This window comes from Cotesia glomerata, linkage group LG2 (genome assembly GCF_020080835.1).
Source record: "Cotesia glomerata isolate CgM1 linkage group LG2, MPM_Cglom_v2.3, whole genome shotgun sequence".
In the NCBI taxonomy this organism is placed as follows: domain Eukaryota; kingdom Metazoa; phylum Arthropoda; class Insecta; order Hymenoptera; family Braconidae; genus Cotesia; species Cotesia glomerata.
Window position 1 is genome coordinate 24,659,791 of NC_058159.1, and position 24,443 is coordinate 24,684,233.

The window sequence follows — 24,443 nt, forward strand, 5'->3', positions numbered from 1 at the left end:
AAAGTAATACGGTGATTGATGTTTAATAAAGTAAAAATAAAATAGACTAATTGAATTGGAGACAAATTTAACATTTGTTTTTAGTTTGAATAAATTTTTGATAATTGTATGTTTTTTTTCGCAAAAACGCATAAGTCTTAATGTTTTTTAAGTTATTATTGTATCATATTAACAATAAATAGATAACATTCAGTCATTTTCTACTCTTTTTTTAACGTAATACACTTTTAAGATATATAATGATTTATGTTAATTGTTTATGAGTTACTATTTTGGTTATCGATACGTGCATGCGCATTTATTTTTGCACTCTATGTTCCTATCTACTCCTATATAGCAAGTTCTGTGCAAACTCTGTATAGTTGACCAATTTTTTATCACAATATTTTTTTGTTACTTAGTATTGTCTCGCTATATGACGTTTTTAATTGTTTATATATTTATTTGTCAATTTTCATATTATTAAATAAATATATTAAATTACAAGATAATCTTTAAACTTTTAATCGTATTTTTGACCCTACTTTCAAGTCAACTTTAAAACCAACTAACTAGGGGGTAATTTTTTAATTCAGTTTTAATATTTCATAACTTATAAATAAGATTAATAAGTATATACTTTTTTTCATTTATAATTGATAAGGAATTTTAAGCATTGGAAATTTTTATACGAATCAAAGTTTTTAGGCAAGTTGATTGCATTTTTTTTTATTTTTAAAGAAGAAAATTACTGTTGATTTTATTAAAATATATTTGTTAATATTTCAGGTAAAATAAATAGAAAGGTGAACTTAGAACTAGATCACGAGGGTAATTCTAAGAGAATGTTGTTTTACATGTTTTCCCGGTGAATTTTTTTTTATCTGCAAAATCAATTTCTCTAATGAATTCTCTTAGCAACGGTAAACAACGATAAATTATCAAAAGTAAGTAAGTCTTTTGAATTACTTTGATACTTAAATAAAATTAAACATTTTTATTGTTAATAAAATTAAGAGACATTTGAAATAATTTTTTCAACAAATAAATTATGACAGAAAAAATATTTCAAACTAAAAAAATATTAACAAAATTATTTTTAAAATAATTTTTTATAAATAATTTATTTTTTAAATAAAATCTAAAAAAAAAGTTATATGTCTGCTGATTATTGTTATATTTTACTTGTAGTAATTAAATTTAGGTTATCTTAAACAAATGTTGCAATTACATTTTTTTATATACAATAAAATGCATTTGTTGAACACTTTTTACATAAACTTTTTATTTCAGTATGCAAAGAAATTTTTTCATCATAAAAAAATTCAGTATTGACATTTATAGGGTTATTTTATTGGAAAAAAAAAGAAAAAAAAAAAATGGTGACCAAATGGCCGAGTTTAAACATCTATGTCGTTCGATTGGCCGGAAATTCATTGATGAACCTACATAAGCCGGTAAAACAAGCATCTCAAGGTCGTGTAACAAAGTCCATGTTCTTTTCTAGATCTATTAGTACAGCTAGCACGTGTTTCAATAGCGACGTAAGTATTCCACACATTTTTAAATTTTACCAACAAACATTTATTTAAATTATTATTATTTTATATAATCACAATGTCATAAATTGTTAAAAAAAACATTTATACAAATATTTATCCATTATTGTATGTTATCTTTAAAACATTAGAGATTATTATTTCGCAAAGTTCATTTCATCATTTACTTATCAACGTTTAAAACTGTATTAACAAATAAATTATACTTGATTGCAAGCTGTTCAGTTTTCACTTCGCGTTTTCTTGCGACAGTCATTAACTATTTACCTATTCATTTACTAATTTATTTATTTTCTGATTTTTTTAATAGAAAATGCCTGGAACTCTTCATCAAAATTTGTGGGAATCTGACCCAGAGTTGTTTAAACTTATAAAAAAGGAAAAACAACGACAGAAAAGTGGATTGGAGTTGATTGCCAGTGAAAACTTTACATCTTTGAGTGTCCTTCAGTGTTTGAGTTCATGTTTGCACAATAAATACAGCGAAGGGCTTCCTGGTCAACGGTAAATAATTTATTAAATACTTTAATTTTATTTCTCTAAGCATTCAATTAGATAGTTAATTAATTAACTAGCAACCTTGCAGTCACTATGTGACTGCCGTAACTTGTGAACTACAAATCAATAAAATTTTGCTTCATTAAGTAATGACTTGTTAGATTGCACTGTACTTTTTCAAGTATTGACATTTTTAAAGATATAAGCTCATCCCGATGTTACACTCATCAAGAGCTTTCATTTGAGTACCCACATGCATTTTTATATATTTTTCATATATACATATATATATAATTTATATAAATATATGAAAAATGGATGTGGGTATTCAAATGAAAGGTCTCAATGAGTGTAACATCGGGATGAGTTTATATCTTTAAAAATGTAAATATTTCACAAGATACAAGGTCATTTCTTAATTAATATTGATATTTTTAAAGATATAAGCTTATCCCGACGTTACACTCATCAAGAGCTTTCATTTGAGTACCTACATGCATTTTGATATATTTTTCATAATTACATAAATATATGAAAAATTGATATGGGTACTCAAATGAAAGGTCTCGATGAGTGTAATGTCGAAGTGAGCTTATATCTTTAAAAATGTCAATAGTTTACAAGATATAAGGTCGTTTCTTAATTATTGATATTTTTAAAGATGTAAGCTCATTCTGATGTTACACTCATCAAGAGCTTTCATTTGAGTACCCACATGCATTTTTTCATATATTTTATAAATAGGGTATTTGTGAAATGTATAAATATATAAAATATATGAAAAATTCATGTGGGTACTCAAATGAAAGGTCTTGATGAGTGTAAGATCGGGATGAGCTTATATCTTTAAAAATCTCAATAATTCACGAGATACAAGGTCATTTCTTTATTATGTATCTAGAGATAGAGCATTTTCGAATGCAGCCTAAATACTTATCATCATAAATTGACTATTGGTGAGAATGATATGAAACCTTGAAAAGGCACCACTTCTGGTCAAGACTTTTCCAACGACACCAAATTTAATCATAAAAACCCATTTTATCATATTAATACCCTGGCCACAAAATTTTGCTTATTCTCTTAATAATATAGATTAATTAATTACTTGTATGTAGATACTATGGAGGAAATGAATTTATTGACGAAATCGAACTGTTGGCTCAAAAACGAGCTCTTGAAGCATTTAATTTGGATCCTGAAAAGTGGGGTTGCAATGTTCAACCTTACTCTGGTAGTCCAGCAAACTTTGCTGTATATACAGGATTGATTGAACCTCATGGTAGAATAATGGGTCTTGATCTACCTGATGGTGGTCATCTTACTCATGGTATGTATCATTCATTATTAACCAAATTCATCAAATACATTTTTAAAACATAAAATTTCTAATTTTATTGGTTAAAAAAAAAATTGATAAATAATTGACTTTTACAGGATTTTTTACTCCAACAAAAAAAATTTCTGCTACATCGATATTCTTCGAGTCTATGCCTTACAAAGTGGATCCATCCACGGGATTGATTGAGTACGAAAAATTGGCCGAGCATGCAAAACTCTTTAAACCTAAAATAATAATCGCCGGAGTGTCGTGCTACAGTAGATGCTTAAACTACAAAAAATTCCGTGAAATAGCTGATGAAAATGGAGCTTATTTATTCAGTGACATGGCACATATTTCTGGTCTAGTGGCAGCTGGAGTGATACCGAGTCCTTTTGAGTACAGCGACGTGGTTTCAACGACAACTCACAAAACTCTACGCGGTCCCCGAGCTGGTGTTATTTTCTTCCGTAAGGGTTTGAGAAGTGTAGGCAAGAACGGAGAGAAGATAATGTACGATTTTGAAAGTAAAATTAACCAAGCAGTGTTCCCAGGATTACAGGGTGGTCCTCACAACCATGCTATTGCCGGTATTGCAACAGCAATGAAGCAAGCGCATACACCGGAATTTGTTAACTACCAAAAGCAAGTTATTGCCAATGCACAGCAGCTATGCAAGAGCTTACAATCTTTCGGGTACAAAATTAGCACTGACGGTACTGATGTCCACATGTTACTCGTTGATTTAAGGAACACAGGAATAACTGGATCAAAAGCTGAACGTATTTTAGAAGACATTTCTATTGCATGTAATAAAAATACCGTTCCCGGTGACAAGAGTGCTTTTAATCCAAGCGGAATTAGATTAGGTACTCCAGCACTTACTACTCGTGGATTGAAAGAAGAAAACTTTGAAGCTGTAGCTGAATTTATTCATCGTGGGTTACAGTTATCCAAAGAAGTCACAGCTAAATCTGGACCCAAGCTCGTTGATTTCAAATCAGTATTGGAGAATGATTCGGAAATAAAAGCCAAGGTCTCTGCGCTTCGTCATGAAGTTGAAAAATACGCTAATAAATTTCCGATGCCTGGGTTAGAAGAATACTAAAATAATATTTTATAAATGAATTCAACTCGATTTTTTCATTTATTTTTCTTTCATTCCGATTTTTTTTTTTTTTTGTGTTTATAATATACGAATTTTCTTACATATTATCTTAAATACTTTTGATAATGTTGAATATTTCTATTTTTATACATAGAAATAAATAATTTTTGATACAGAAATAAAATATTTGATTCGTTATTTTTTATCAAGGAAAGCATTTAAATGTTTTTAACTCCATATTCACTCAAACTTTTTTTTTTTCAATTTTAGATCCATTTGGTATTAAATACAAATCCTTGAATAACAACCGATTATATTATATACATTTGCAATCTAAAAAAAATTCATTAAGTAATTATTTAATTTTTACACAAGGAAGATTTAATTAAAACCTGATAATGCTATTTCATTAGTTTACATTAAAAGTACATGAGTATAATTATTGTTATTATTTTTTTTTAATATGTGACAGATAGAAAAATTCAATTTGCATTATAAGTAAACTAGTATTTCTTTCTTTTTTCACTAAATTACAAAAAAATTCATCAATTCATTACATTGTTTTTTCTTTTCATATCAAGTAATAAGTATTTAAACAATATAATTACAAGTCACTAAATCCACGTATTTATTTGTACATTGCATTAATCCTCCATGACTCTTGATTAGTCTTTAAATTATTATCGACTTTTACAAATAATTGCCTTTATAAAGACAATTAAATAACTAAGCCAACTAAACAAACTTCTTACTCTCATAAATAAAGTTTACGCTTAATTCAAAACAGTCAGTAACAAATATCGAAGAATTAATTAAATATAAGAATAAAAATAAGAAAAACGAAATTAACTCATTAAATTAGCAATATATCAAATTAATTATTAAGTTTATTGTACCGAGGTTTATTGAACCCTCGATCAGACCAGCAGGACACAAATCCTTTTTTTAGATCTTAATTTTAATTACCGTGTACCTATGCATAAAACATCAAGTGCACATAATCGAGAATAACTCACACGAGTCATATATATAGGTTATAAATTCTATGTTTTTTTTTCTTTTTCTTTTTTTTTCTTTTCTTTTTTACAAACCAAGTAAAATATATCTATATGTAAAAGTTATCCATCGACTATATTACACTGTAGCATGTAAGAAATCAGTCAAGCTCTTGGACTGCGTGTGAAGTAGAGGCATTATTGCTAGCTTGCCTTGATGTTTCTTCCCCATCAGATTCATCATCTTCAAGACCGTTGAAAAATGATTGAAGAAGACTACCAAAGAGTCCTTGTCGTCGTGAACGTGGAGCGGGAACGTCGAAAAATAATTGAGCTATTTTATCGAGGTATGTGCGGTAACTAGGGTCTCTATTCAAACTCAATTGATATTGTTCACATAATACTGTGAACGCTCCAAATGATGACCTGGTGAATAAAATTTTTTTTATTTTTTTCCCCCTAATTACATCAGATAGAAATTAATAACTTTATGATTAGTTACTTACAACTGGATTGTTTTAAGAAGAAAAAATAAAAAGTTCAGCAAAGGTAATAGATAAGGAGGCTCGCTATTTATTTTTGGATGTCGTGATGTGTACGAATCAAAGGCCTCTTGTGCTGTTGATGCATTGTGCAAACATAAATATCTATAAGAAAAAAAAATTCGTATTTAATTAATAAAATTATCAAGACTAAATTTACAGAGTTTATGTTTGTAGAAACAATTTAGGATTAAATTGTATCTCGAATTTTTTTTGAGTTTTTGGCATACACTTTTTTTTTTTGTAATTTTTAATTTTTACTCTACCAAAATTCAATTTGTTTACTCTAAAATAAAAGATATTGTCAGGTGTCTGCTGCGTTTAGTGTGGTAATTTTTTTATTGAATTTATATTAAGAAATCTATATTATTAAGAGAATAAGCATAATTTTGTGGCCAATGTATTTATATTATAAAATGGGTTTTTATGGTTAAATTTGGTATCGTTAGAAAAGTCGTGACTTGGAGTTGTGCCTTTTTGAGGTTCTATATCATTCTCACGAATAGTCAATTTATGATGATAAGTATTTAGGCTGAATTCGAAAATGCTCTATTTCTAGATACATAATGAAGAAATGACCTTGTATTTCGTAAATTATTGAAATTTTTAAAGATATAGGCTCATCTCGATGTTACACTCATCAAGACCTTTCATTTGAGTACCCACATCAATTTTTCATATATTTTATATATTTATATAATTCACAAATACCATATTTATAAAATATATAAAAAAAATGTATGTGGGTACTCAAATGAAAGCTCTTGATGAGTGTAACATCAGAATGAGCTTACATTTTTAAAAATATCGATAATTAAGAAACGACCTTGTATCTTGTGAAATATTGACATTTTTAGAGATATAAGCTCATCCCGATATTACACTCATCGAGACCTTTCATTTGAGTACCCACATTAATTTTTCATATATTTATATATATATTATATATATGTATATATGAAAAATATATCAAAATACATGTGGGTATTCAAATGAAAGCTCTTGATGAGCGTAACATCAGGATGAGCTTACATCTTTAAAATATCAATAGTTAAGAAATTACAGTGCAATTCAACAAAGGTTATTTAATAAAGCAAAATTCTATTTGTTTATAGTTGACAAGTCTCGGTAGTCACTTAGTGACTGCAAGATTGCTAGTATTTTTTAATGTTCCAGATAAAACTAGTAATCAAATCGAATTTTATATTACATTAACACGTTTTATCATTTTGATAACATTGTCAATTGTTAATAAGCGATAGATTATTATTATTAATTAGTCATGTCGTGTGATAAAAATGAAATCTAATGAAAAAAAAAGGGAGCTTAATTTTATCTTAAAACTTGAATAATTAATATTAATATTGCTTAATTGAGTAAGCCTAGGTATAAAATAACTCACTGTAAGACAACTTGAGCGATAAAAAGATCAACTTCATTGGAGTAACCACGCTGTTGATGCAATTCTACAAGCATCGCTGCACATCCTGCACCATCATCACTGTACACAAAGTGCTGTCTTGCCATTGTATAATTTTTTTCTGTTGTAAAATTAACAGTTTAATGACAATTTCCAATATACAATATATAAATATAAAATAATCATAATAAAAATAAGCTACCTTGCCAAAAAACTTCAGCTATCATTTTATGTAATTCAGGATGCCCCCATTTACAATTAGTATGTTTTAAACTCCATCTAAGTGCATTATGAAGAAATGTTTCTCTCTCAGGTGTACCCGGTTTCATAATACTGAATAAATTTGCTATTTTTCCAAAATAACTTGTCGGCTCTGTTGTTTCTGCTTTATTTAATACATCAATAAATAAAATTCCTAAATCAGCACCGCTTGCATGCTATTTAAAAATAACAATTATTCTCATTAGTACTGAATTAAACATAAACATAAAATAATTGCAAATAACTTTTAAAAATCCTTTATTTTTAATATAATACTCCAATAAAAAATATATAATAAATAAATAAATACCTGATCACGTTGAAGTAAAAGAATGGCACCGTTGTAAAGTAACTCCAATAAATCCATGTACTTTTTTTTAGCAAGATATCTATAAATGAAGTTAAAATTAATTATTCATGAGTAAATAATTCAACAATAACAACATATTAAATTCACAAACGTAAACAAAGTGACGTTTTTTATTAACATATATGTAATAATAAATTACCTAAAATAAAGCGTTCTGTACATTTGGTGGGCTTCATAGTAATTACCAGAATTAACAGAAGCCTCTAATTTACCTAAAACCCTTTGGATACCTTGATTATATCTTGAGGCCATATTTTATCGAAAATAGCAGAAAACGAGTACGTGGGATAGTTTTAGATGTCACGATTGATGTCCTTGATAATGTTTCTTGAATGTTCTCCGATTATTCCTTTTCAAGATGTGCTTGTGCTTCATCAAATTTTATACACTACTTTTTTTACGATTACATTTACAAATACTAATTTAATAATAATAATTATAATAATAACATACAAGTATTTATGTATTGTACAACCACGAATTTATTATCGAAGAGTATCGGATAGAGGAGAATCAACCGATTAGAACCAACGTTAAATCGTAGTATACGAGTTTCAGCGCCTCTATTGGGTAAAACTTTAAAGAAAATTCGAAATCACCATTGCATTAAATTCAATTTAAAGATTATCAGTTGTGTTTTACATGGCGTCATTTGATTTTGATGTTTGAACACAAATATTGGAAAAATTATTTCACGTGTAATAAAAAATTGTTAAAAAAAAAAAAAAAAAAATTTGGTTACTGAAACCAATTTCGAATTTTAAATCATTCTATACGACATTTAAGTTAGCTGTCACGTGACAATTTTTTAATTTTATTTAATTATTTCTTAAGAATTAACAAAAAGAATTTTTCCAAAAAATTATTTTTAAAAAATTGCATTTTTTATTTTTTTAAATTTCTAAATGTCAATTTTTTTTCTTATTTTTTTTACCATAATTTATTTGTATAATACTAAAGTTAGCCGACGTTTTTAATTTTTTGTTGTTTTTTTCATTTATTAATTTATAACTAAAAAATATTTTTAAAAAATTGCATGTGTAGTTTTTAAATTTTTTACAAATGAATTTTTTTTCAATTTTTTTGTAATAATTTTTTTAATAAAAAAAAATTCTAAAAATTTCTAATTGTCGGCTAACTCAATTTTCATTTTATTTGTTACAAAATTTTTAAAATTATTAAATATGTGCTACATTAATTTTCATCATTCTATCATAAAATCTAGAAAACGCTCCTCTCCAATCAAACAGTTATTCAGTTACTCATGCAGATATTGATAATTTCCAAATAAGGGATATTTTATAATTTTTTTTATTATCAAAATAATATTTTCTGTGTTATTGACAGAGAGAGCGTAAATTGTATTTAAAACTTCATCAGCTGTGAGAAGCAGCGCTGGTAGTTTGTGACAACACATAATTGTTACGTCATCAAAATCGCCTCACTAGTGTTTCATCGACTTACTTGTTATGATTATTTTATTATTGTGTATTTAACTGCGTGATCGTGCATTTTGCCGGTGTTCTCGTCTTCAGTTGGTTCGTCCTGTGTTGAATAACAAGTACAATTAATTATCAATTACTTTTTTAATAATTACAATCTAAAAGTAATTTGAAGACAATGGCTACTATTATCCGTGAAGAATTATTAAAAGAATTTGGTTTCTGGAGTACGGTGCTCGTCGTTAAAATTTTGATAATGGCTATTCTTACTGCACGTCAACGTTTTGCTAAAAAGGTATAATAAAAATTAAGTTAGCCGACATCTGAAAATTGTTAGAATTTTTTTTATTGAAAAAATTATTACAAAACAATTTTCATTTATAAAAAACTTGAAAAACTGTAAGTGCAATTTTTAATATTCTTTTGTTCTAATTTAATTAATAAAAAAAAATCAAAAAATTAAAAACGTCGGCTAACTTTAGTATTATAAAGATATAATTAATAATTATTCATTATTATTATAAAGTCATTAAATAATACGAATGTTATAGAATTAATGAGAAAATTTTTAATTATTAGGTCTTTTCAAATCCTGAAGATCGCATGGACAAATCCTCCAAGATAACTACCGAAGACCCTGATGTTGAACGTGTTCGTCGCGCGCATCAGAATGATTTGGAAAATATTCTGCCCTGGTTTGTTATGACACTCATTTGGCTCACAACCGGACCTTCAAAGTTCCTCGCCGTGACACTTATCAGAACCTTTACGTTTGCTAGAATAATTCATACCATTGCTTACGCTATTTTTGCTGTTCAACCTTACAGAGCAATTGCATTTTTTGTTGGGTATGGAATCACCATTTACGAAGCTATTTCTACGTTGATTTATTACAGCGCTTAATTTTTTACGTTAATTTTATTGTGATGAGTTCATAAGTGATGACTTTCACATTTTAGCGTATTAAGAGTTGTCTATTTTTTTAATGAAGCACGATGAGATAGAGATTAATTTTATAAATGTTGAAACTTTAGATTATTTTAATATCAAAGTTTTATATTGTATAGTTAATATTTTTTTTACGCACTGATAAGGAAATTGATTTTTATACTTTAATGTAATCCAATATCTTTATCTTGAAATTAAAAAATAAAAAAAATCAAATCAATATTGGGTTTATTTTATTATACTTATTTAAGTAATAATAAGTAATTTTTTTTGCAGGATAAAAGAGTTATGACTATTATACATATTTTTAAAGGCATTCATTAGGGAAAATAGTTTTATGTAAAACCGGTTTATGAACGACAATCGATTAATTTTTTAGAGAGAATAAAAAGTACAGTTAAAACAACTATTTACAGAATATTAATAAATACTTATAAAGTAAAAAAGTTTTATTCAAGGTTTATATATTTTTTATTATTGTTGATAATTTTTAGACTTAATTGATAAATTTTGCATTTTTAATTTTTAGTGACTCATTTCCTTTTTTTTTTTTTCAAAAAAAAATGTTAAAAGTTTTTATCAGTTGATATCTAAAGAATGTTAAAGTTATTTTATCAACAATTTGAAATCACTTGTTTGATAAAATTATTTAAAAAAATCAAACGATAGATTAATTTTGCTTACTATAATTAATTATTACATGTTTTACACCAAAAAATTGAAATATTGAAAAAATTTATGAAAATTCAAGCTTTAATAATTCATAAAAGTATTGATTTTTCAAAATAAAATTCTATTGATATTAATAAAATATTATATTAAGGTAGTTGGGTTCTGCAAGGCATACTTAAAGAAAATTATGAAATTTTTTTTTATCGAAAGATAGATATATTAATAATTCACTACCAAAATACCAGATCAATTCACCTCACCGTTTTTGAATAATTAATTTTCGAAATTGCATCATTTACACGCAGAGATGTAGAGAGATGGTAAAGTTAGTATGAAACCTCTCGTACCACTCGAGTGATGCAAATAAGATTTTATAAGTTTACAAAGAAAATATTTTTTATATTTTTATGAGTTATTTTATCGCCGATCAAAAGACACTTGTCAAATGTTAAATAAAAGATAATATGATCTTCAGTATCAGAAAGTTAATTAAATTTACTTTGAAAATTAAGAAATATTACTGAAAAAATAAAATAAAAATTCAAAAATTAGTAGTCCATCAGTTGATCTCACTTTAAAAGCGTATACTGAAAAAAAAAATTGACTTGATTCAAGAGAAAAATTTTTGAACCAAGAAAATAATTTTGAAGACGGTAATTGTTTTGAATCAAGACGAAAAATTCTTGAATCAAGTAAAATTTCCTTAAATCAAGAAAAATTTATTAGTTCAAGAATTTTTCTACTCAAATCACGAAGATTAAGTTCTTCAAAATTATATAATTGATTCAAGAACATTTTTTTTGCCCAGGACATTAAAATCAAAAGTATTCAAAAATAAAATAAGACAATTAAGAAAATGGATTACGAACTAATTACAATATCAACAATAATCGTGGGGATTATTCTTGCTTTTTTTATACTGGTCCACAGCAACGTTTAATCATTGGAAGGATTTAGGAATACCCGGCCCAAAACCATATCCGTTGGTTGGGAACATGGGTCCTTTATTCTTCGGACAAACATCTTTTGTGGAAATACAACGCAAAATGTACGAGGAGTGGAAAAAAGAACCATACTTCGGTTTCTTTAATGCACGCGAGCCAGTCCTGATGGTAAACGATCTGAATTTGATTCATCAAATTTTGATAAAGGATTTCGAGGTTTTTCGCGCGGAGTTGTTTTGAATAATAATGACCCGCTGTCGCAAAACTTGTTTAATGTTGACGGTCACAAATGGAAATCATTAAGAGGTAAACTAACACCTGCGTTTACAACAGGCAAAATTAAACAAATGTTCACGTTAATGGGCGAGTGTGTGAAAAACTTTGAAAGGTATCTTTTGAATCAAGTTGGCGAAGGCAAAGTTTTTGAATGTCGTTCATTAGCGGCTAAATATTCACTGAGCTGTATATGTTCATTTGCATTTGGAATTCACTTGATCACATTTGATCAAGAAAACAATGAGTTTCAAGTCATCGCGAGATATTTATTTATACCCTCTTTTTATAATTTGATAAAACAAATGGCAAGTGTCGCAGCGCCAAAGTTATACAAGTTTTTGGGATTAACGATAATGCCTAAGAAATATTCTAACTTTTTTATCAATTTTATAAAAGAAACTGTAGAACGTCGAAAAAGAGAAAAAGTTGTTAGAAATGATGTTATTGACTTACTGATAGATATGGACAAAAATCGGCAAGATTTTGATTTTGGTAAATATTTTATGTTTTGCATTCAATAAAATGTATTATAAAAAATATTATAATTATTTTAGATTCAACCGATTCTCTTTTGGCATCTCAAGCTTTTGTGTTTTTTGTTGCGGGTTTTGAAGCTATATCAGCAACTATTTCTTTCGCTCTTTATGAAATGGCAATTGTTCCTGAAATTCAAGAGAAAATAAGATCAGAAATTTTAGAAACATTGAAAAAACATAATGGTCAATTGTCCTACGATATTATCAATGAAATGAAATATCTCATCATGGTTATTTACGGTAAATTTTTTCAATTTTACTGCTTACGCGGAAAAAAAATTAAATCAAAATTTACGATATGAATATCATAATTTAAGACCCGACTTTCAATATCAAGATCTATTATTTTGTGTTTTTAAATTTACTAGTTACATACGAAATTTTACGACATAGTAAGAATATACATATAACTAGTAAATTTTAAAATGTAAAATGAAAGAATCTAATATATATAAAAATTCGGGTCTTGAATTATCGTATTCATGTCGTAATTTTTAGTAATTAGTAAAAAAAAATTAGGAAAACGGTTGACCCTGAAGGCCATCCCTGCAACTTCTCGCTAATTCCATACCTAGGCGCTTAAAATTGCACTTATGACTTTTTTGAGCTCTTCGAGCTCAAAAATACAGTTTATGTGTTATTTTGAGCTCTCCGAGCTCAAAGAGATAGCTTTCCTATGCTTTTGAGCTCTTCGAGCTCAAAAATCTTATCAAAGTTCGATAAAACACGATTTTTTTAATTTTCAAACTGCTATAACTTTTGAATGAATCAACCGATTTGCACGCGGTTAGCGGCAATCGATGTAGTTTTTTGAGCTCTACAAATAATTTTGAACAAAAAAATTGATCTGATCAAAAATTTCGGAGTTATTAAAAAAAAACACTTTTTTCGATTTTTTTCGACAACGATATCTCACGAACGCATCAACCGATTCTGACGCTTTTGGTGGCGATCGATGCGGGTTTTCAAGGTTAAGAGCTGATTAGTTTTTGAGGTCGATCGGTTCAGCCAATTCGGAGATATTTAAAAAAAATGAAAAAAAAAAAACTTTTTTTGTTCACTTTTTTGCAATTTCTCGAAATCTACTGGTCCGAATCGGTTCCAACTTACAGGAAATCTAACTTTAGCGAAGACCTTTCGAATGACACCAACTGCGATCAAATCGTTAAAGACTTTCAGAAGTTATAAGAGGTTTACACACACACACACACACACACACACACACACACACACACACACACACACAGACGTACGGACATCATCGTAACAATAGTCAGGGAAGCTTCTTAGGGCTTCTTAGGACAAAACGGGGTGAAAACAATAACTTCCCGATTTTTCGAAAATCTTCCTTTCGGATTTTCTTAGCGGGAAGTTAAAAATCATACTATTTTTAGTTGAGAATTTTCATATGAAACATATAACTCTTGAGAATACTTTTTGTCCTACAGTATAGTTAAATACTAAGAAACAGAAATATGCCCCGCTCCCAAGTTTACACGCATGGATACATAACATTTCATACTTGTAAAGATCGACCTTGTTATTCCGCCGTACATCTTACGGCTTTAAATAAATCATATTATTTTTAGTGACAGTAAAAAATTTTGTGTAAAAAAAAACACAATTTTTGTATTAAATACGGTTGACACAAAACTTGTGTTGAAATTCAACAACAAAGTAACACACTTTATGTTAAATTAATTTAACACAAACTCTGTATTATTTTAAAACGAATTTTATGTTCTTCTAACATAGTCCATATTTCAACACAAATACAAAATATTTCGTACTGTGCGTGTAATATTTGATTTTATATTTTTTTAATTAAATTTAATAAATTTTATAGAAACATTGAGAAAAAATCCACCAGGCCTTGTATTGCTCAGAAAATCAGTAAAACCTTTCAAATTACCTGGAAGTAAAGGAATACTGCCAACAGGATCATTGGTTTTTATCTCACCATACTGTCTCCATTACGATGAACAATATTACCCAAACTCAGAGATTTTTGATCCTGAGCGGTTCAAAGATGATAGAAAACAATCAGTTTTTTTTATCTTTTGGTGATGGCTCAAGAAACTGTGTAGGTACTAGATTTGGAATTTACCAATCCGCTCTCGGGATTATTTCTATCTTAAAACACTTCCGAGTTTCACCTTCTGAATTTTTTCAAGTTCCTTTTAAAATTAACAAAGTCTCTATTGTTTTATCAGCTATCGGAGGCATTAATTTAAAATTTGAACCACTAACTTTATAGAAATATATTCTTCATAGTGAATTAAATTCAACGTATTTATTATTATGCCTTAATTTATTTTTCTATAAATAAAATAAAATATACTTTAGTTAGTTAACGAAGTCCGTTTTACGAAAAAATAACGGCGTATTTTTAACTTCCCGCTAAGAAAATCTCAGATTTTCAAAAATCGGGAAGTTATTGTTTTCACCCCGTTTTGCAAAAATCGAGTTTTCATCAGATCTCGACGTTTGAAGATCACAGGAAGCTTCCCTGACTATCCCCGCGAGGTTGTCACGGTGTGTGTGTGTGTGTGTGTGTGTGTGTGTGTGTGTGTGTGTGTGTGTGAAAGTATGTGAACCGCTTATAACTTTTGAACGGCTTGACCGATTTCATCGCGGTTGGTGCCATTCGAAAGGGCTTGACCAAACTTAGATTTTGAAAACTATTTGGACCGATTCAGATCAATAGATTTTGAGAAATCTTCAAAAGACTGAAAAAAAAATTTTTTTCAAATGTGGTTTTTTTGGAATTACTTTTAAACGGCTTGATGGTTCAATTCCAAAAACTAATCAGCTCTTAACCTCAAAAAGCCACGTCGATCGCCACCAGTCCGGTCAAAATCGGTTGATTCGTTCGAGAGATATCGTGAACGAAAGAAAACCGAAAAAAGTGTTTTTTCGGAATAACTCCGAAATTCCTAGCGCGATCAATTCAAAATTTGAGTTTATTTGTGAGGCTTAAAAAACTGCGTCGAATGCTGCCAACCGCGTGAAAATCGATTTATTCATTCAAAAGTTATTGCGGTTTAAGAATTCAAAAAATAGTGTCTTATCAAATCTCTATCAGACTTTTGAGCTCGAAGAGCTCAAAAGCATAGGAAAGCAATCTCTTTGAGCTCGGAGAGCTCAAAATAACCCATAAATTGTATTTTTAAGCTCGAAGAGCTCAAAAACGTCATTGGTGCAATTTTAAGCGCCTAAGTATGGAATTAGCGGGAAGTTGCAGGGATGGCCTTCAGGGTCAACCGTTTTCCTAATTTTTTTTTTAACATTTCTTAGTTCAAATGGATTTATTTTAACTATCAGAAATATTTGAATCTCATTTTTATAATCCTTGCAAAATGTTATTTTATCTTTTTTATTTTTTATATTTTTTTATATCTTTTTTATATTTTATCAAAAAAATTTTATTTTATCAACTGTTGAGATTTGATTGGAAAATTAATCTACATATTATTAAATTTCTTAAACGTGAAGAATTACAAAATATTTACAAACGCTTTAGCGTTTTCGGGTGTAAATGACAAATCAATGATTTTATATTCATTTTATTTTAATAAAATAAAATTAAAATCTCTCGTTGTGTAATCTCTAGTTTTTTAGTCCAACGTCCTCGTGTTCCGCTACCGCTCTATAAAATGCCTTCGACATAATCACATCTACTAGAGAGATACTTTTTTTTTAGTGTGAGTATCATACGTGCAATTATTATTATTATACATATTGCATAATTTTCAATGTCTGAGAAGGATGAACTGTTATTAGCATTTATGAGATGTAACTTGCAATATTAATAAGCAAATAAAAATCAGTCTTGGTGATACTTTAAACGAAGCATCTTCCGTTCTTGTAATGTTCATAAAATTAAATATTAAAAAAATTTTTAATTTACAAAAATAAAAATAAAATGGAGTTAGGGTCGATTGATTTAGTGATTATAATAGTAGGAATTATTGTTGGTTTTTATTATTGGTCAACAGCGACTCATAATCATTGGAAACGATTGAACGTTCCTGGTCCGAAACCACTTCCACTAGTTGGTAACTTTGGTTCTTTTTATTTTGGACAAAAAGCATTTGCAGATATTCACCAACAATTTTACAAGGAATGGAAACGCGAACCATTTTATGGTATTTACAATGCACGTTTGCCGACTCTAATGGTGACAGATCCAGAGTTAATACGTCATATCTTGATAAAAGACTTCAATGTCTTCAATGGTCGTGGAATTAACATCAATGAAAGTGACCCGTTGGCGCATCACCTATTCAACATTGAAGGGCATGAGTGGAAAGTACTACGCTCTAAATTGACACCCGCATTCACGACAGGTAAACTCAAGCACATGATCGATTTGATGATCGAGTGCGCAGATCACTATGAAAAGTTTTTGAAGGACCAAATTGGAAGTGGCAAAGTACTTGAGAGTCGAGAATTGGCGGCGAAATTCACCACGGATGTTATTGGATCTTGTGCGTTTGGCATTAATATGAACGCTATTGGTCAAGAAGACAGTCAATTTCGAATAATTGGAAGAAAAATTTTTGAACCGACTATTTGGAATATGGTTAAACGATTGATGTCAATTTTGACACCGGGACTGTTCAGGTTTTTGGGCTTGCAGACTTTGTCAAATGAACATACTAATTTTTTTATAAATTCTATAAAAGAGACCATAAAGTTCCGTTTAAAAGAAAAAATTGTTCGTCATGATCTGGTTGACATGTTGATCGATATTAAGAGACATCAAAATGAAATCGATTTCGGTAAATTTATTTTTTATATATTAGTTTATTTTGTTTTAATTTATTAGCTTACAATAAGAAAAAAAAATACTTCTTTTAAGAATTAATGTTTTTCTCTGATTAAGAAATCTAATTTTAAATGATTAAAAACAATTTTAAATGATTTGAGTTGACTAATATATAGATATACATTTTGTATGTGTTGAATAATTTCAAATTAGATTTCTTAATAAGAATTAATACAAGAATAGATATTATTCAAAATTTCCAACAATGTACTTTTTTGTCTGAAATATTATTTCTTCTCTGAAGAATTGGTCGCATTGATCAAAATAATTTTTATTTAATTCAAGTAAAGATATTTATTTGTTTGCTTATAATGATTGCAACGAATATTCACAGTAAAAAATTTTGTGTTAAATATTCAACACATTTATGGGTAAATTTCTCTTGAATTAACACATAAAAGTGTTAAATGTTAAACACTAATTTTTAACTTCCCGCTAAGGAAATTGAAAATTTTCAAAAATCTGGAAGTTATTGTTTTCACCCCGTTTTGCAAAATTCGAGTTATCATCAGATCTCGACATTTGAAGGTCATAGAGGAAGCATCCCTGACAACCCCTGCGATTTTGTCACTATGTCTGTATGTATATGTGTGTGTGTGTGTGTGTGTGTGTGTGTGTGTGTGTGTGTGTGTGTGTGTGTGTGTGTGTGTGTGTGTGTGTGTGTGTGTGTGTGTGTGTGTGTGTGTGTGTGTGTGTGTGTGTGTGTGTGTGTGTGTGTGTGTGTGTGTGTGTGTGTGTGTGACTATGTGACTCGCTTATAACTTTTGAACGGTTGAACCGATTTCATCGCGGTTGGTGCCATTCGAAAGGGCTACGCTGAACTTAGATTTCCTGAGAATTTGAACCGATTCGACCGATAGATTTTAAGAAATCTTGAAAATCTTAAAAAATAAGAAAAATCATTTTGAAAGTAGTTTTGGAATATCTTTTAAACGGCTCTATCGATCAACTTCAAAAACTAATCCGCCCTTAAGCTTGAAAACCACGCCGATCGGCGTCAACCCGATCAAAATCGGTTGATTCGTTCGAGAGATAGCGTGAACGAAAGAAACCGAAAAAATGTTTTTTCACATAACTTCGTCATATCTTCTCGGAGCACTCTTGATGACATAGCATAATTTATAGAGCTTAAAAAACCGCGTCGATTGCCGCCCAAAACGTAGAAAGCGGTTAATTAGTTCAAAAGATATCGTCAAGAAAAGATTTGAAAACAAGTGTTTTAAAATCACTGCGACATTTTAACTTCCCACTCAACAAAATCGAAGATTTTCAAAAATTAGGAAGTTATTGTTTTCACCCTGTTTTTTTTTTTCTTTACTCACGTCTTAACGATAATAATTTTTTGAATGAGCTTGGATAGCTCAAAATGACACGAAAATTATATTTATGAGCTCGAAAAGCGCAAAAAGTAATAAGTGCAATTTTAAGCGCTTAAGTATGGAATTAGCGGGAAGTTGCCGGGATGGCCGTTAGGGTCAATCGTTTTCCAAATTTTTTGACGCAATGACGGAAAAATTTTTACTGTGTTGATATTATTTTATCAAACAATTAATATCTTAAATTGTTCATTTTAAAAAATTCTTGAGTAAAAAAATCCTTGTTTAGAAAAATTTTTTTTTCGCAGTGTAAATATCAATTTATCCATAATATCATTTACAATTACTTTACAGAGTTAACAGAGGCTCTTCTGGCATCGCAAGCTTTCGTTTTCTTCGCCGCGGGCTTTGAAACTTCCTCAACCACAATTTCTTTCGCTTTGTACGAATTAGCAACTGTTCCTGAAACTCAAGAAAAATTAAGAACTGAAATTATTGAAACACTTGCAAAACACAATGGTCAAATATCATACGAAGTTATCAACGAAATGAAATACCTCAATATGGTTTTACAAGGTTCATATTTATTTCACCGCTTACTGGCCTATAATTTAATATTAATTTTATATAATTATTTCAGAAACGTTGAGAAAAAATCCTCCAGTTATTCTTCTTCAAAGAAAATCGATACAACCTTATGAAGTACCTGGAAGTGATGTAACATTACCTACAGGAACAAGAGTATTTATCCCGGTGTACAGTATCCATCACGATGAGCAATACTTTCCAAACCCAGAACTTTTTGATCCTGAGCGATTTGACGAAGATGATAAGAAACATTCTATGACCAATTTGCCCTTCGGCGACGGTCCTAAGAACTGTATCGGCGCGAGATTTGCTGCTTATCAATCAAAACTAGGACTCATTTGTATTCTTAAACATTTCAAAGTATTGCCATCACAATCCACTAAAGTTCCCTATGAAATTGACAAAGCTGCTATCGTTTTATCCGTTAGCGGAGGTATTAATTTGAAATTTGAACCGCTCAATACAAAATGATGTAAGTATTGAATTACTCATATCAAATCGAGTATTTTCATTCTTATTCAAATGATAATTAACTTTATTTTTTGCTCAGTCATATAAACGACGTATAAATATTATCTTCTATCTAAAAGCGATATTAATAATCAAATTGTTTTCACAACTAAGATATTGTAAGTAAATAATGGACTCGACTAATAATTTTATTAATTGTACAACATTTTTTTATAAATTAATCTGAAACGATTTTTTCAATGAGTCAGTAATAAATTTTTCAATATTAAAAAAATATGCAAATAAAGTTTTATTAAAATACCAACGCAAGTTTTTTTGATTGTAGCTATTAGCAATTAGTTTTAATATGAGGAATAATACCAGGAAAAATTAATTACATAACTCGCGTAAACTAAGAATTATTATTATTACTGCAAGTCACTGAGTAAGAATACGTTTTGTGTATTGAACATGATATGATAAATAATTTTTAGGCCAGTCATTGTAAAGCTTTTGCGGTGATAAGCAGTGTGTTAGTGATCACAGTGAGTGTTGTAATAAATAATTAGATTTACAGACCAAAATGGAGTACGGAGTGCAAGAAATTTTAATTATAACCGCTGGGATTATTCTTGCTATTTATTATTGGTCCACAGCGAAGCATAATCACTGGAAACGCTTGGGAGTTCCTGGACCAGCGCCAACACCATTGGTTGGAAATATGGGTCCGTTTTTCTTAGGGAAGAAAGCGATGGCTGAAAGACAAGAAGAAATGTACAAAGAGTGGAAAAATGAACCGTTTTTTGGTTTTTTCAATTCACGAATGCCAGTTTTAATGATAACTGACCCCGATTTGATACGACAGGTGTTGATAAAAGATTTCCAGGCTTTTTCAGGTCGTGGAATTAATATCAAAGACGACGACCCTCTGGCAAATCATCTGTTCAATATCGACGGGCATAAATGGAAAGTACTGAGAGCCAAGTTAACACCAGCGTTTACTACAGGGAAACTTAAGTTGATGATTGATTTGATGGTAGAATGTGCAAACCATTTTGAAAGATATTTGTTAAATCAAGTTGGCAAAGGAAAAGTTATCGAGTGTCGTGAAATAGCGGCTAAATTTACCACGGACGTAATTGGGTCTACAGCTTTTGGGATTAATATGAACGCGCTGGATAGAGAGGATAGTCAGTTTAGGATAATAGGAAGAAAAATGTTCGAGCCGTCTGTTATCAATATGTGTAAGCGGATGTTACGGGATTTTTCACCGAGACTTTTTAATCTTCTGAACATTGAAATAATCCCCAAAGCCCATACTGATTTTTTTGTGAATTCTATTCGAGAGACGATAGAATTCCGTGAAAAAGAAAAGATTGTTCGTCATGATCTTGTTGATCTTTTGAAAGATATAAAAAAAAATCAGCATGAAATTGATTTTGGTAAGTATTTTAAATTTATTTTTTTGTTAACTGATGATTATAATTATTTATGTAATAATTAATTTAAAGAGGTGACCGAAGGACTCCTGACATCTCAAGCTTTTGTATTTTTTGCGGCTGGTTTTGAAACTTCTTCAACGACAATTTCTTTTGCTCTTTATGAAATGGCGCTTAATCTTGAAATTCAAGAAAAATTGAGGAATGAAATACATGAAACATTAAAAAAACACAACGGTAAATTGTCTTACGACATTATTAATGAAATGAAATATCTCAATATGGTTTTACAAGGTAATTTTTTCAAAATATTGAAAGTATTATTTTTTTTTGCTCTTAAATTAATTCAAGCGTTTGATTTTCAGAAACTTTAAGAAAAGATTCACCTGCAATTCTATTGAGAAGAAAATCAGTTCTACCTTATAAAATACCTGACAGCAATATAACTTTGCCAACTGGCACCGCGATTGAGATTCCGGTGTACAGTATTCACCACGACGAGCGGTATTACCCAAATCCAGAAGTTTTTGACCCAGAAAGGTTCAACGAAAATGAGAAGAGACATCAGATGGTTTATTTACCTTTCGGTGACGGGCCTAAGAACTGTATTGGATTAAGATTTGCTGCTTATCAATCTAAACTTGGTATTATTTCTGTTTTGAGACACTTTAAAGTTTTACCTTCAGACTCTCTTCAAATACCTTACCAAATCCACAAAGCATCTATTATTCTATCAGCTGCCGGTGGGATTAATTTGAAATTCGAACCACTGGTTTGATGTAAAATATATTTCAAGTTCATAATTATTGATTATACTCGTGTATGTTATTGTAAGATTATTATAGGAAGCAATTACCTCTATATGGATCGCTGTGTAACCTTGAAATAATTATCGAAAAAAATCGTTAACGTTTTCATCACACCTAGTGATTATCTGATTATACTTTATAAATAAATTATATTTTTGTTTTTTATAATTCTATAGAATTATACAATATATTGTATGGATAAGATAAAAAATTATTTGTTGATTACAAATAAGTACCTATAATTACTTAAAAACTATAAATATCTCTGATTAAGAAACTGAATTAGAATAATGTACTTAAATGTAAATGAATATTGTTCAGGATTTATCTGTAATTAATAATTATAAGATTATTACAAACTGAAGATAATGAAAAGCGACAATAGTTTGATTTATTAAAATATATTATATATTATTATGAAAAAATGGTAATTTCTTAAATTATTATTAAATTACTAAATATATAATTTAAAACTTTTTTATGAAATAAACAAATTTTTGTTTGTAATGTTCACAATTAAAAAAAAAAAAAATAATTTTAATAATAATTGAATAAACTAGTATTATTTAATACATAATATTATATATTTATGATATTATGATGTAATCTTGATTACATTATTATGATGTTGATATTGTGTATTTGTCGACAGTCTTTTCACCTCTTCGATAGACACAGCAGTAGCGTTATATTATACACACGTATTAATATACATAAAGTTGTATTTGTGTCCTTGAATTATTGTAGTACTTATAAAAATAAAAAAATATACGTTATAATATTCTTTAATTCAGAGTAGATTTAACGTGCGCGCGCTAGCGCGCGTCTGGATGTTGGTATCCCAAGCGGCACAAATTTTTTTTTGTTAATATTTTGTTGAATTTAAGTTGACGATTATTAACTTTTTAACTTCTTCTTGAGTGAAATCTATCAAAAAGTCAACATTTTTTTGTGATGCTTGGGGTGAAATTATATATATTTTCATGCTTATGATATATTTGACCAATTACATTACGAATAAATTTGCTTCATATATATTTCATCTCAATTTTATGTGGGGAATGTTGAGATTATATAACGTATGTTTATGATGAAGATTATTTTTATTTTCTGTTAAATACTATCAACCGCATTTATATCTTCAGTCATGAGTTACCGTTCCTTCCTGATACATGTCGCAAAAAGTGTCAAATATTAAACTGCACATTAAATTCACACGGAAAAAAAAAATCGGTAGAGTCTACTGATTTTTTCGGTGCAGGCTACCGATTACCACACGGAGAGAATTTTATGTTAACGGTAAACATCCTTATTTTGTAGCTTCTACTATGCAAGATGGTTATTAATTTTTGCAAAGTTAAGATGATAAATGCAACTATCCGGCGATTGTAATTAGTACAATCAGTATATATTAATTCCCACAATTATGATAATACGGTTTATTATCTAGATGGTAACTTTTACCATCGGAGATAGTTAAAATCTTCATGATTGTAATCATATAAAAACTACACAGGAAGTATAAAAAACTAAACTTTTTCGATTTTAGAGTCAGAATATAATAACATTCTAATGTTTGACATAAGAGTGAGTATTGAAAAAAGTATATTTATATTATTAAGAGAATAACAAAAATTTTGTCTCCAGGATAGTCATATGATAAAATCGGGTTTTTTTAAGTGAAATATAGTGTCATTGCAAAGGTCTTGACTTAAATTTGCGCCTTTTTAAGGTTTCATATCATTCTCATCGATAGTCAATTTATCATGATAAGTATTTAGGCTGCATTCGAAAATGCTTCATTTCTAGACACATAATTAAGAAATGACCTTTTATCTTGTTAACTATTGACATTTTTAAAGATATAAGCTCATCCCGACATTACACTCATCGAGACCTTTCGTTTGAGTACCCACATCAATTTTTCATATATTTTATATATTTATATATGAAAAATATATCAAAATGCATGTGAGTACTCAAATGAAAGCTCTTGGTGAGTGTGACATCAGGATGAGCTTATATATTAAAAAATGTCAATAATTAAGAACTGACATTGCTATCTTGTCTACTATTGACATTTTTAAAGATATAAGCTCACCCCGACATTACACTCGTCGAGACCTTTCATTTGAGTAC

At 29.1% G+C, this 24,443-nt stretch overlaps 5 protein-coding genes and 1 pseudogene across 5 annotated transcripts; 5 read left to right on the forward strand and 1 right to left on the reverse strand.

The window, feature by feature from the left end:
* The first annotated feature begins 447 nt into the window (after positions 1 to 447).
* Positions 448 to 4,670, forward strand: LOC123258603 (serine hydroxymethyltransferase). Its single transcript, XM_044718738.1, has 6 exons — positions 448 to 558; positions 769 to 930; positions 1,324 to 1,523; positions 1,849 to 2,042; positions 3,155 to 3,366; positions 3,474 to 4,670. The coding sequence occupies exons 3-6, from the start codon at positions 1,359 to 1,361 to the stop codon at positions 4,463 to 4,465; spliced, it is 1,563 nt and encodes a 520-aa protein (XP_044574673.1). The 5' UTR covers positions 448 to 558; positions 769 to 930; positions 1,324 to 1,358; the 3' UTR covers positions 4,466 to 4,670.
* A 368-nt stretch (positions 4,671 to 5,038) lies between these two features.
* Positions 5,039 to 8,572, reverse strand: LOC123258606 (Golgi to ER traffic protein 4 homolog). The gene is made up of 6 exons (XM_044718741.1): positions 8,193 to 8,572; positions 7,994 to 8,072; positions 7,625 to 7,859; positions 7,405 to 7,543; positions 5,967 to 6,107; positions 5,039 to 5,886 (listed from the first exon to the last, which is right to left on the reverse strand). Exons 1-6 carry the CDS (start codon positions 8,303 to 8,305, stop codon positions 5,622 to 5,624), a joined length of 972 nt encoding a protein of 323 aa, XP_044574676.1. The 5' UTR covers positions 8,306 to 8,572; the 3' UTR covers positions 5,039 to 5,621.
* Positions 8,573 to 9,525: 953 nt separating this feature from the next.
* LOC123258607 (microsomal glutathione S-transferase 1) lies at positions 9,526 to 10,663 on the forward strand. The gene is made up of 2 exons (XM_044718742.1): positions 9,526 to 9,790; positions 10,075 to 10,663. The coding sequence occupies exons 1-2, from the start codon at positions 9,674 to 9,676 to the stop codon at positions 10,396 to 10,398; spliced, it is 441 nt and encodes a 146-aa protein (XP_044574677.1). The 5' UTR covers positions 9,526 to 9,673; the 3' UTR covers positions 10,399 to 10,663.
* A 1,432-nt stretch (positions 10,664 to 12,095) lies between these two features.
* LOC123259078 lies at positions 12,096 to 15,144 on the forward strand (annotated as a pseudogene).
* Positions 15,145 to 16,689: 1,545 nt separating this feature from the next.
* LOC123258604 (probable cytochrome P450 6a14) lies at positions 16,690 to 20,303 on the forward strand. The gene is made up of 4 exons (XM_044718739.1): positions 16,690 to 17,655; positions 19,373 to 19,594; positions 19,659 to 20,078; positions 20,157 to 20,303. Exons 1-3 carry the CDS (start codon positions 16,797 to 16,799, stop codon positions 20,075 to 20,077), a joined length of 1,500 nt encoding a protein of 499 aa, XP_044574674.1. The 5' UTR covers positions 16,690 to 16,796; the 3' UTR covers position 20,078; positions 20,157 to 20,303.
* Positions 20,304 to 20,476: 173 nt separating this feature from the next.
* LOC123258605 (cytochrome P450 6k1-like) lies at positions 20,477 to 22,389 on the forward strand. Its single transcript, XM_044718740.1, has 3 exons — positions 20,477 to 21,498; positions 21,568 to 21,789; positions 21,861 to 22,389. Exons 1-3 carry the CDS (start codon positions 20,640 to 20,642, stop codon positions 22,271 to 22,273), a joined length of 1,494 nt encoding a protein of 497 aa, XP_044574675.1. The 5' UTR covers positions 20,477 to 20,639; the 3' UTR covers positions 22,274 to 22,389.
* The last annotated feature ends 2,054 nt before the right edge of the window (positions 22,390 to 24,443 follow it).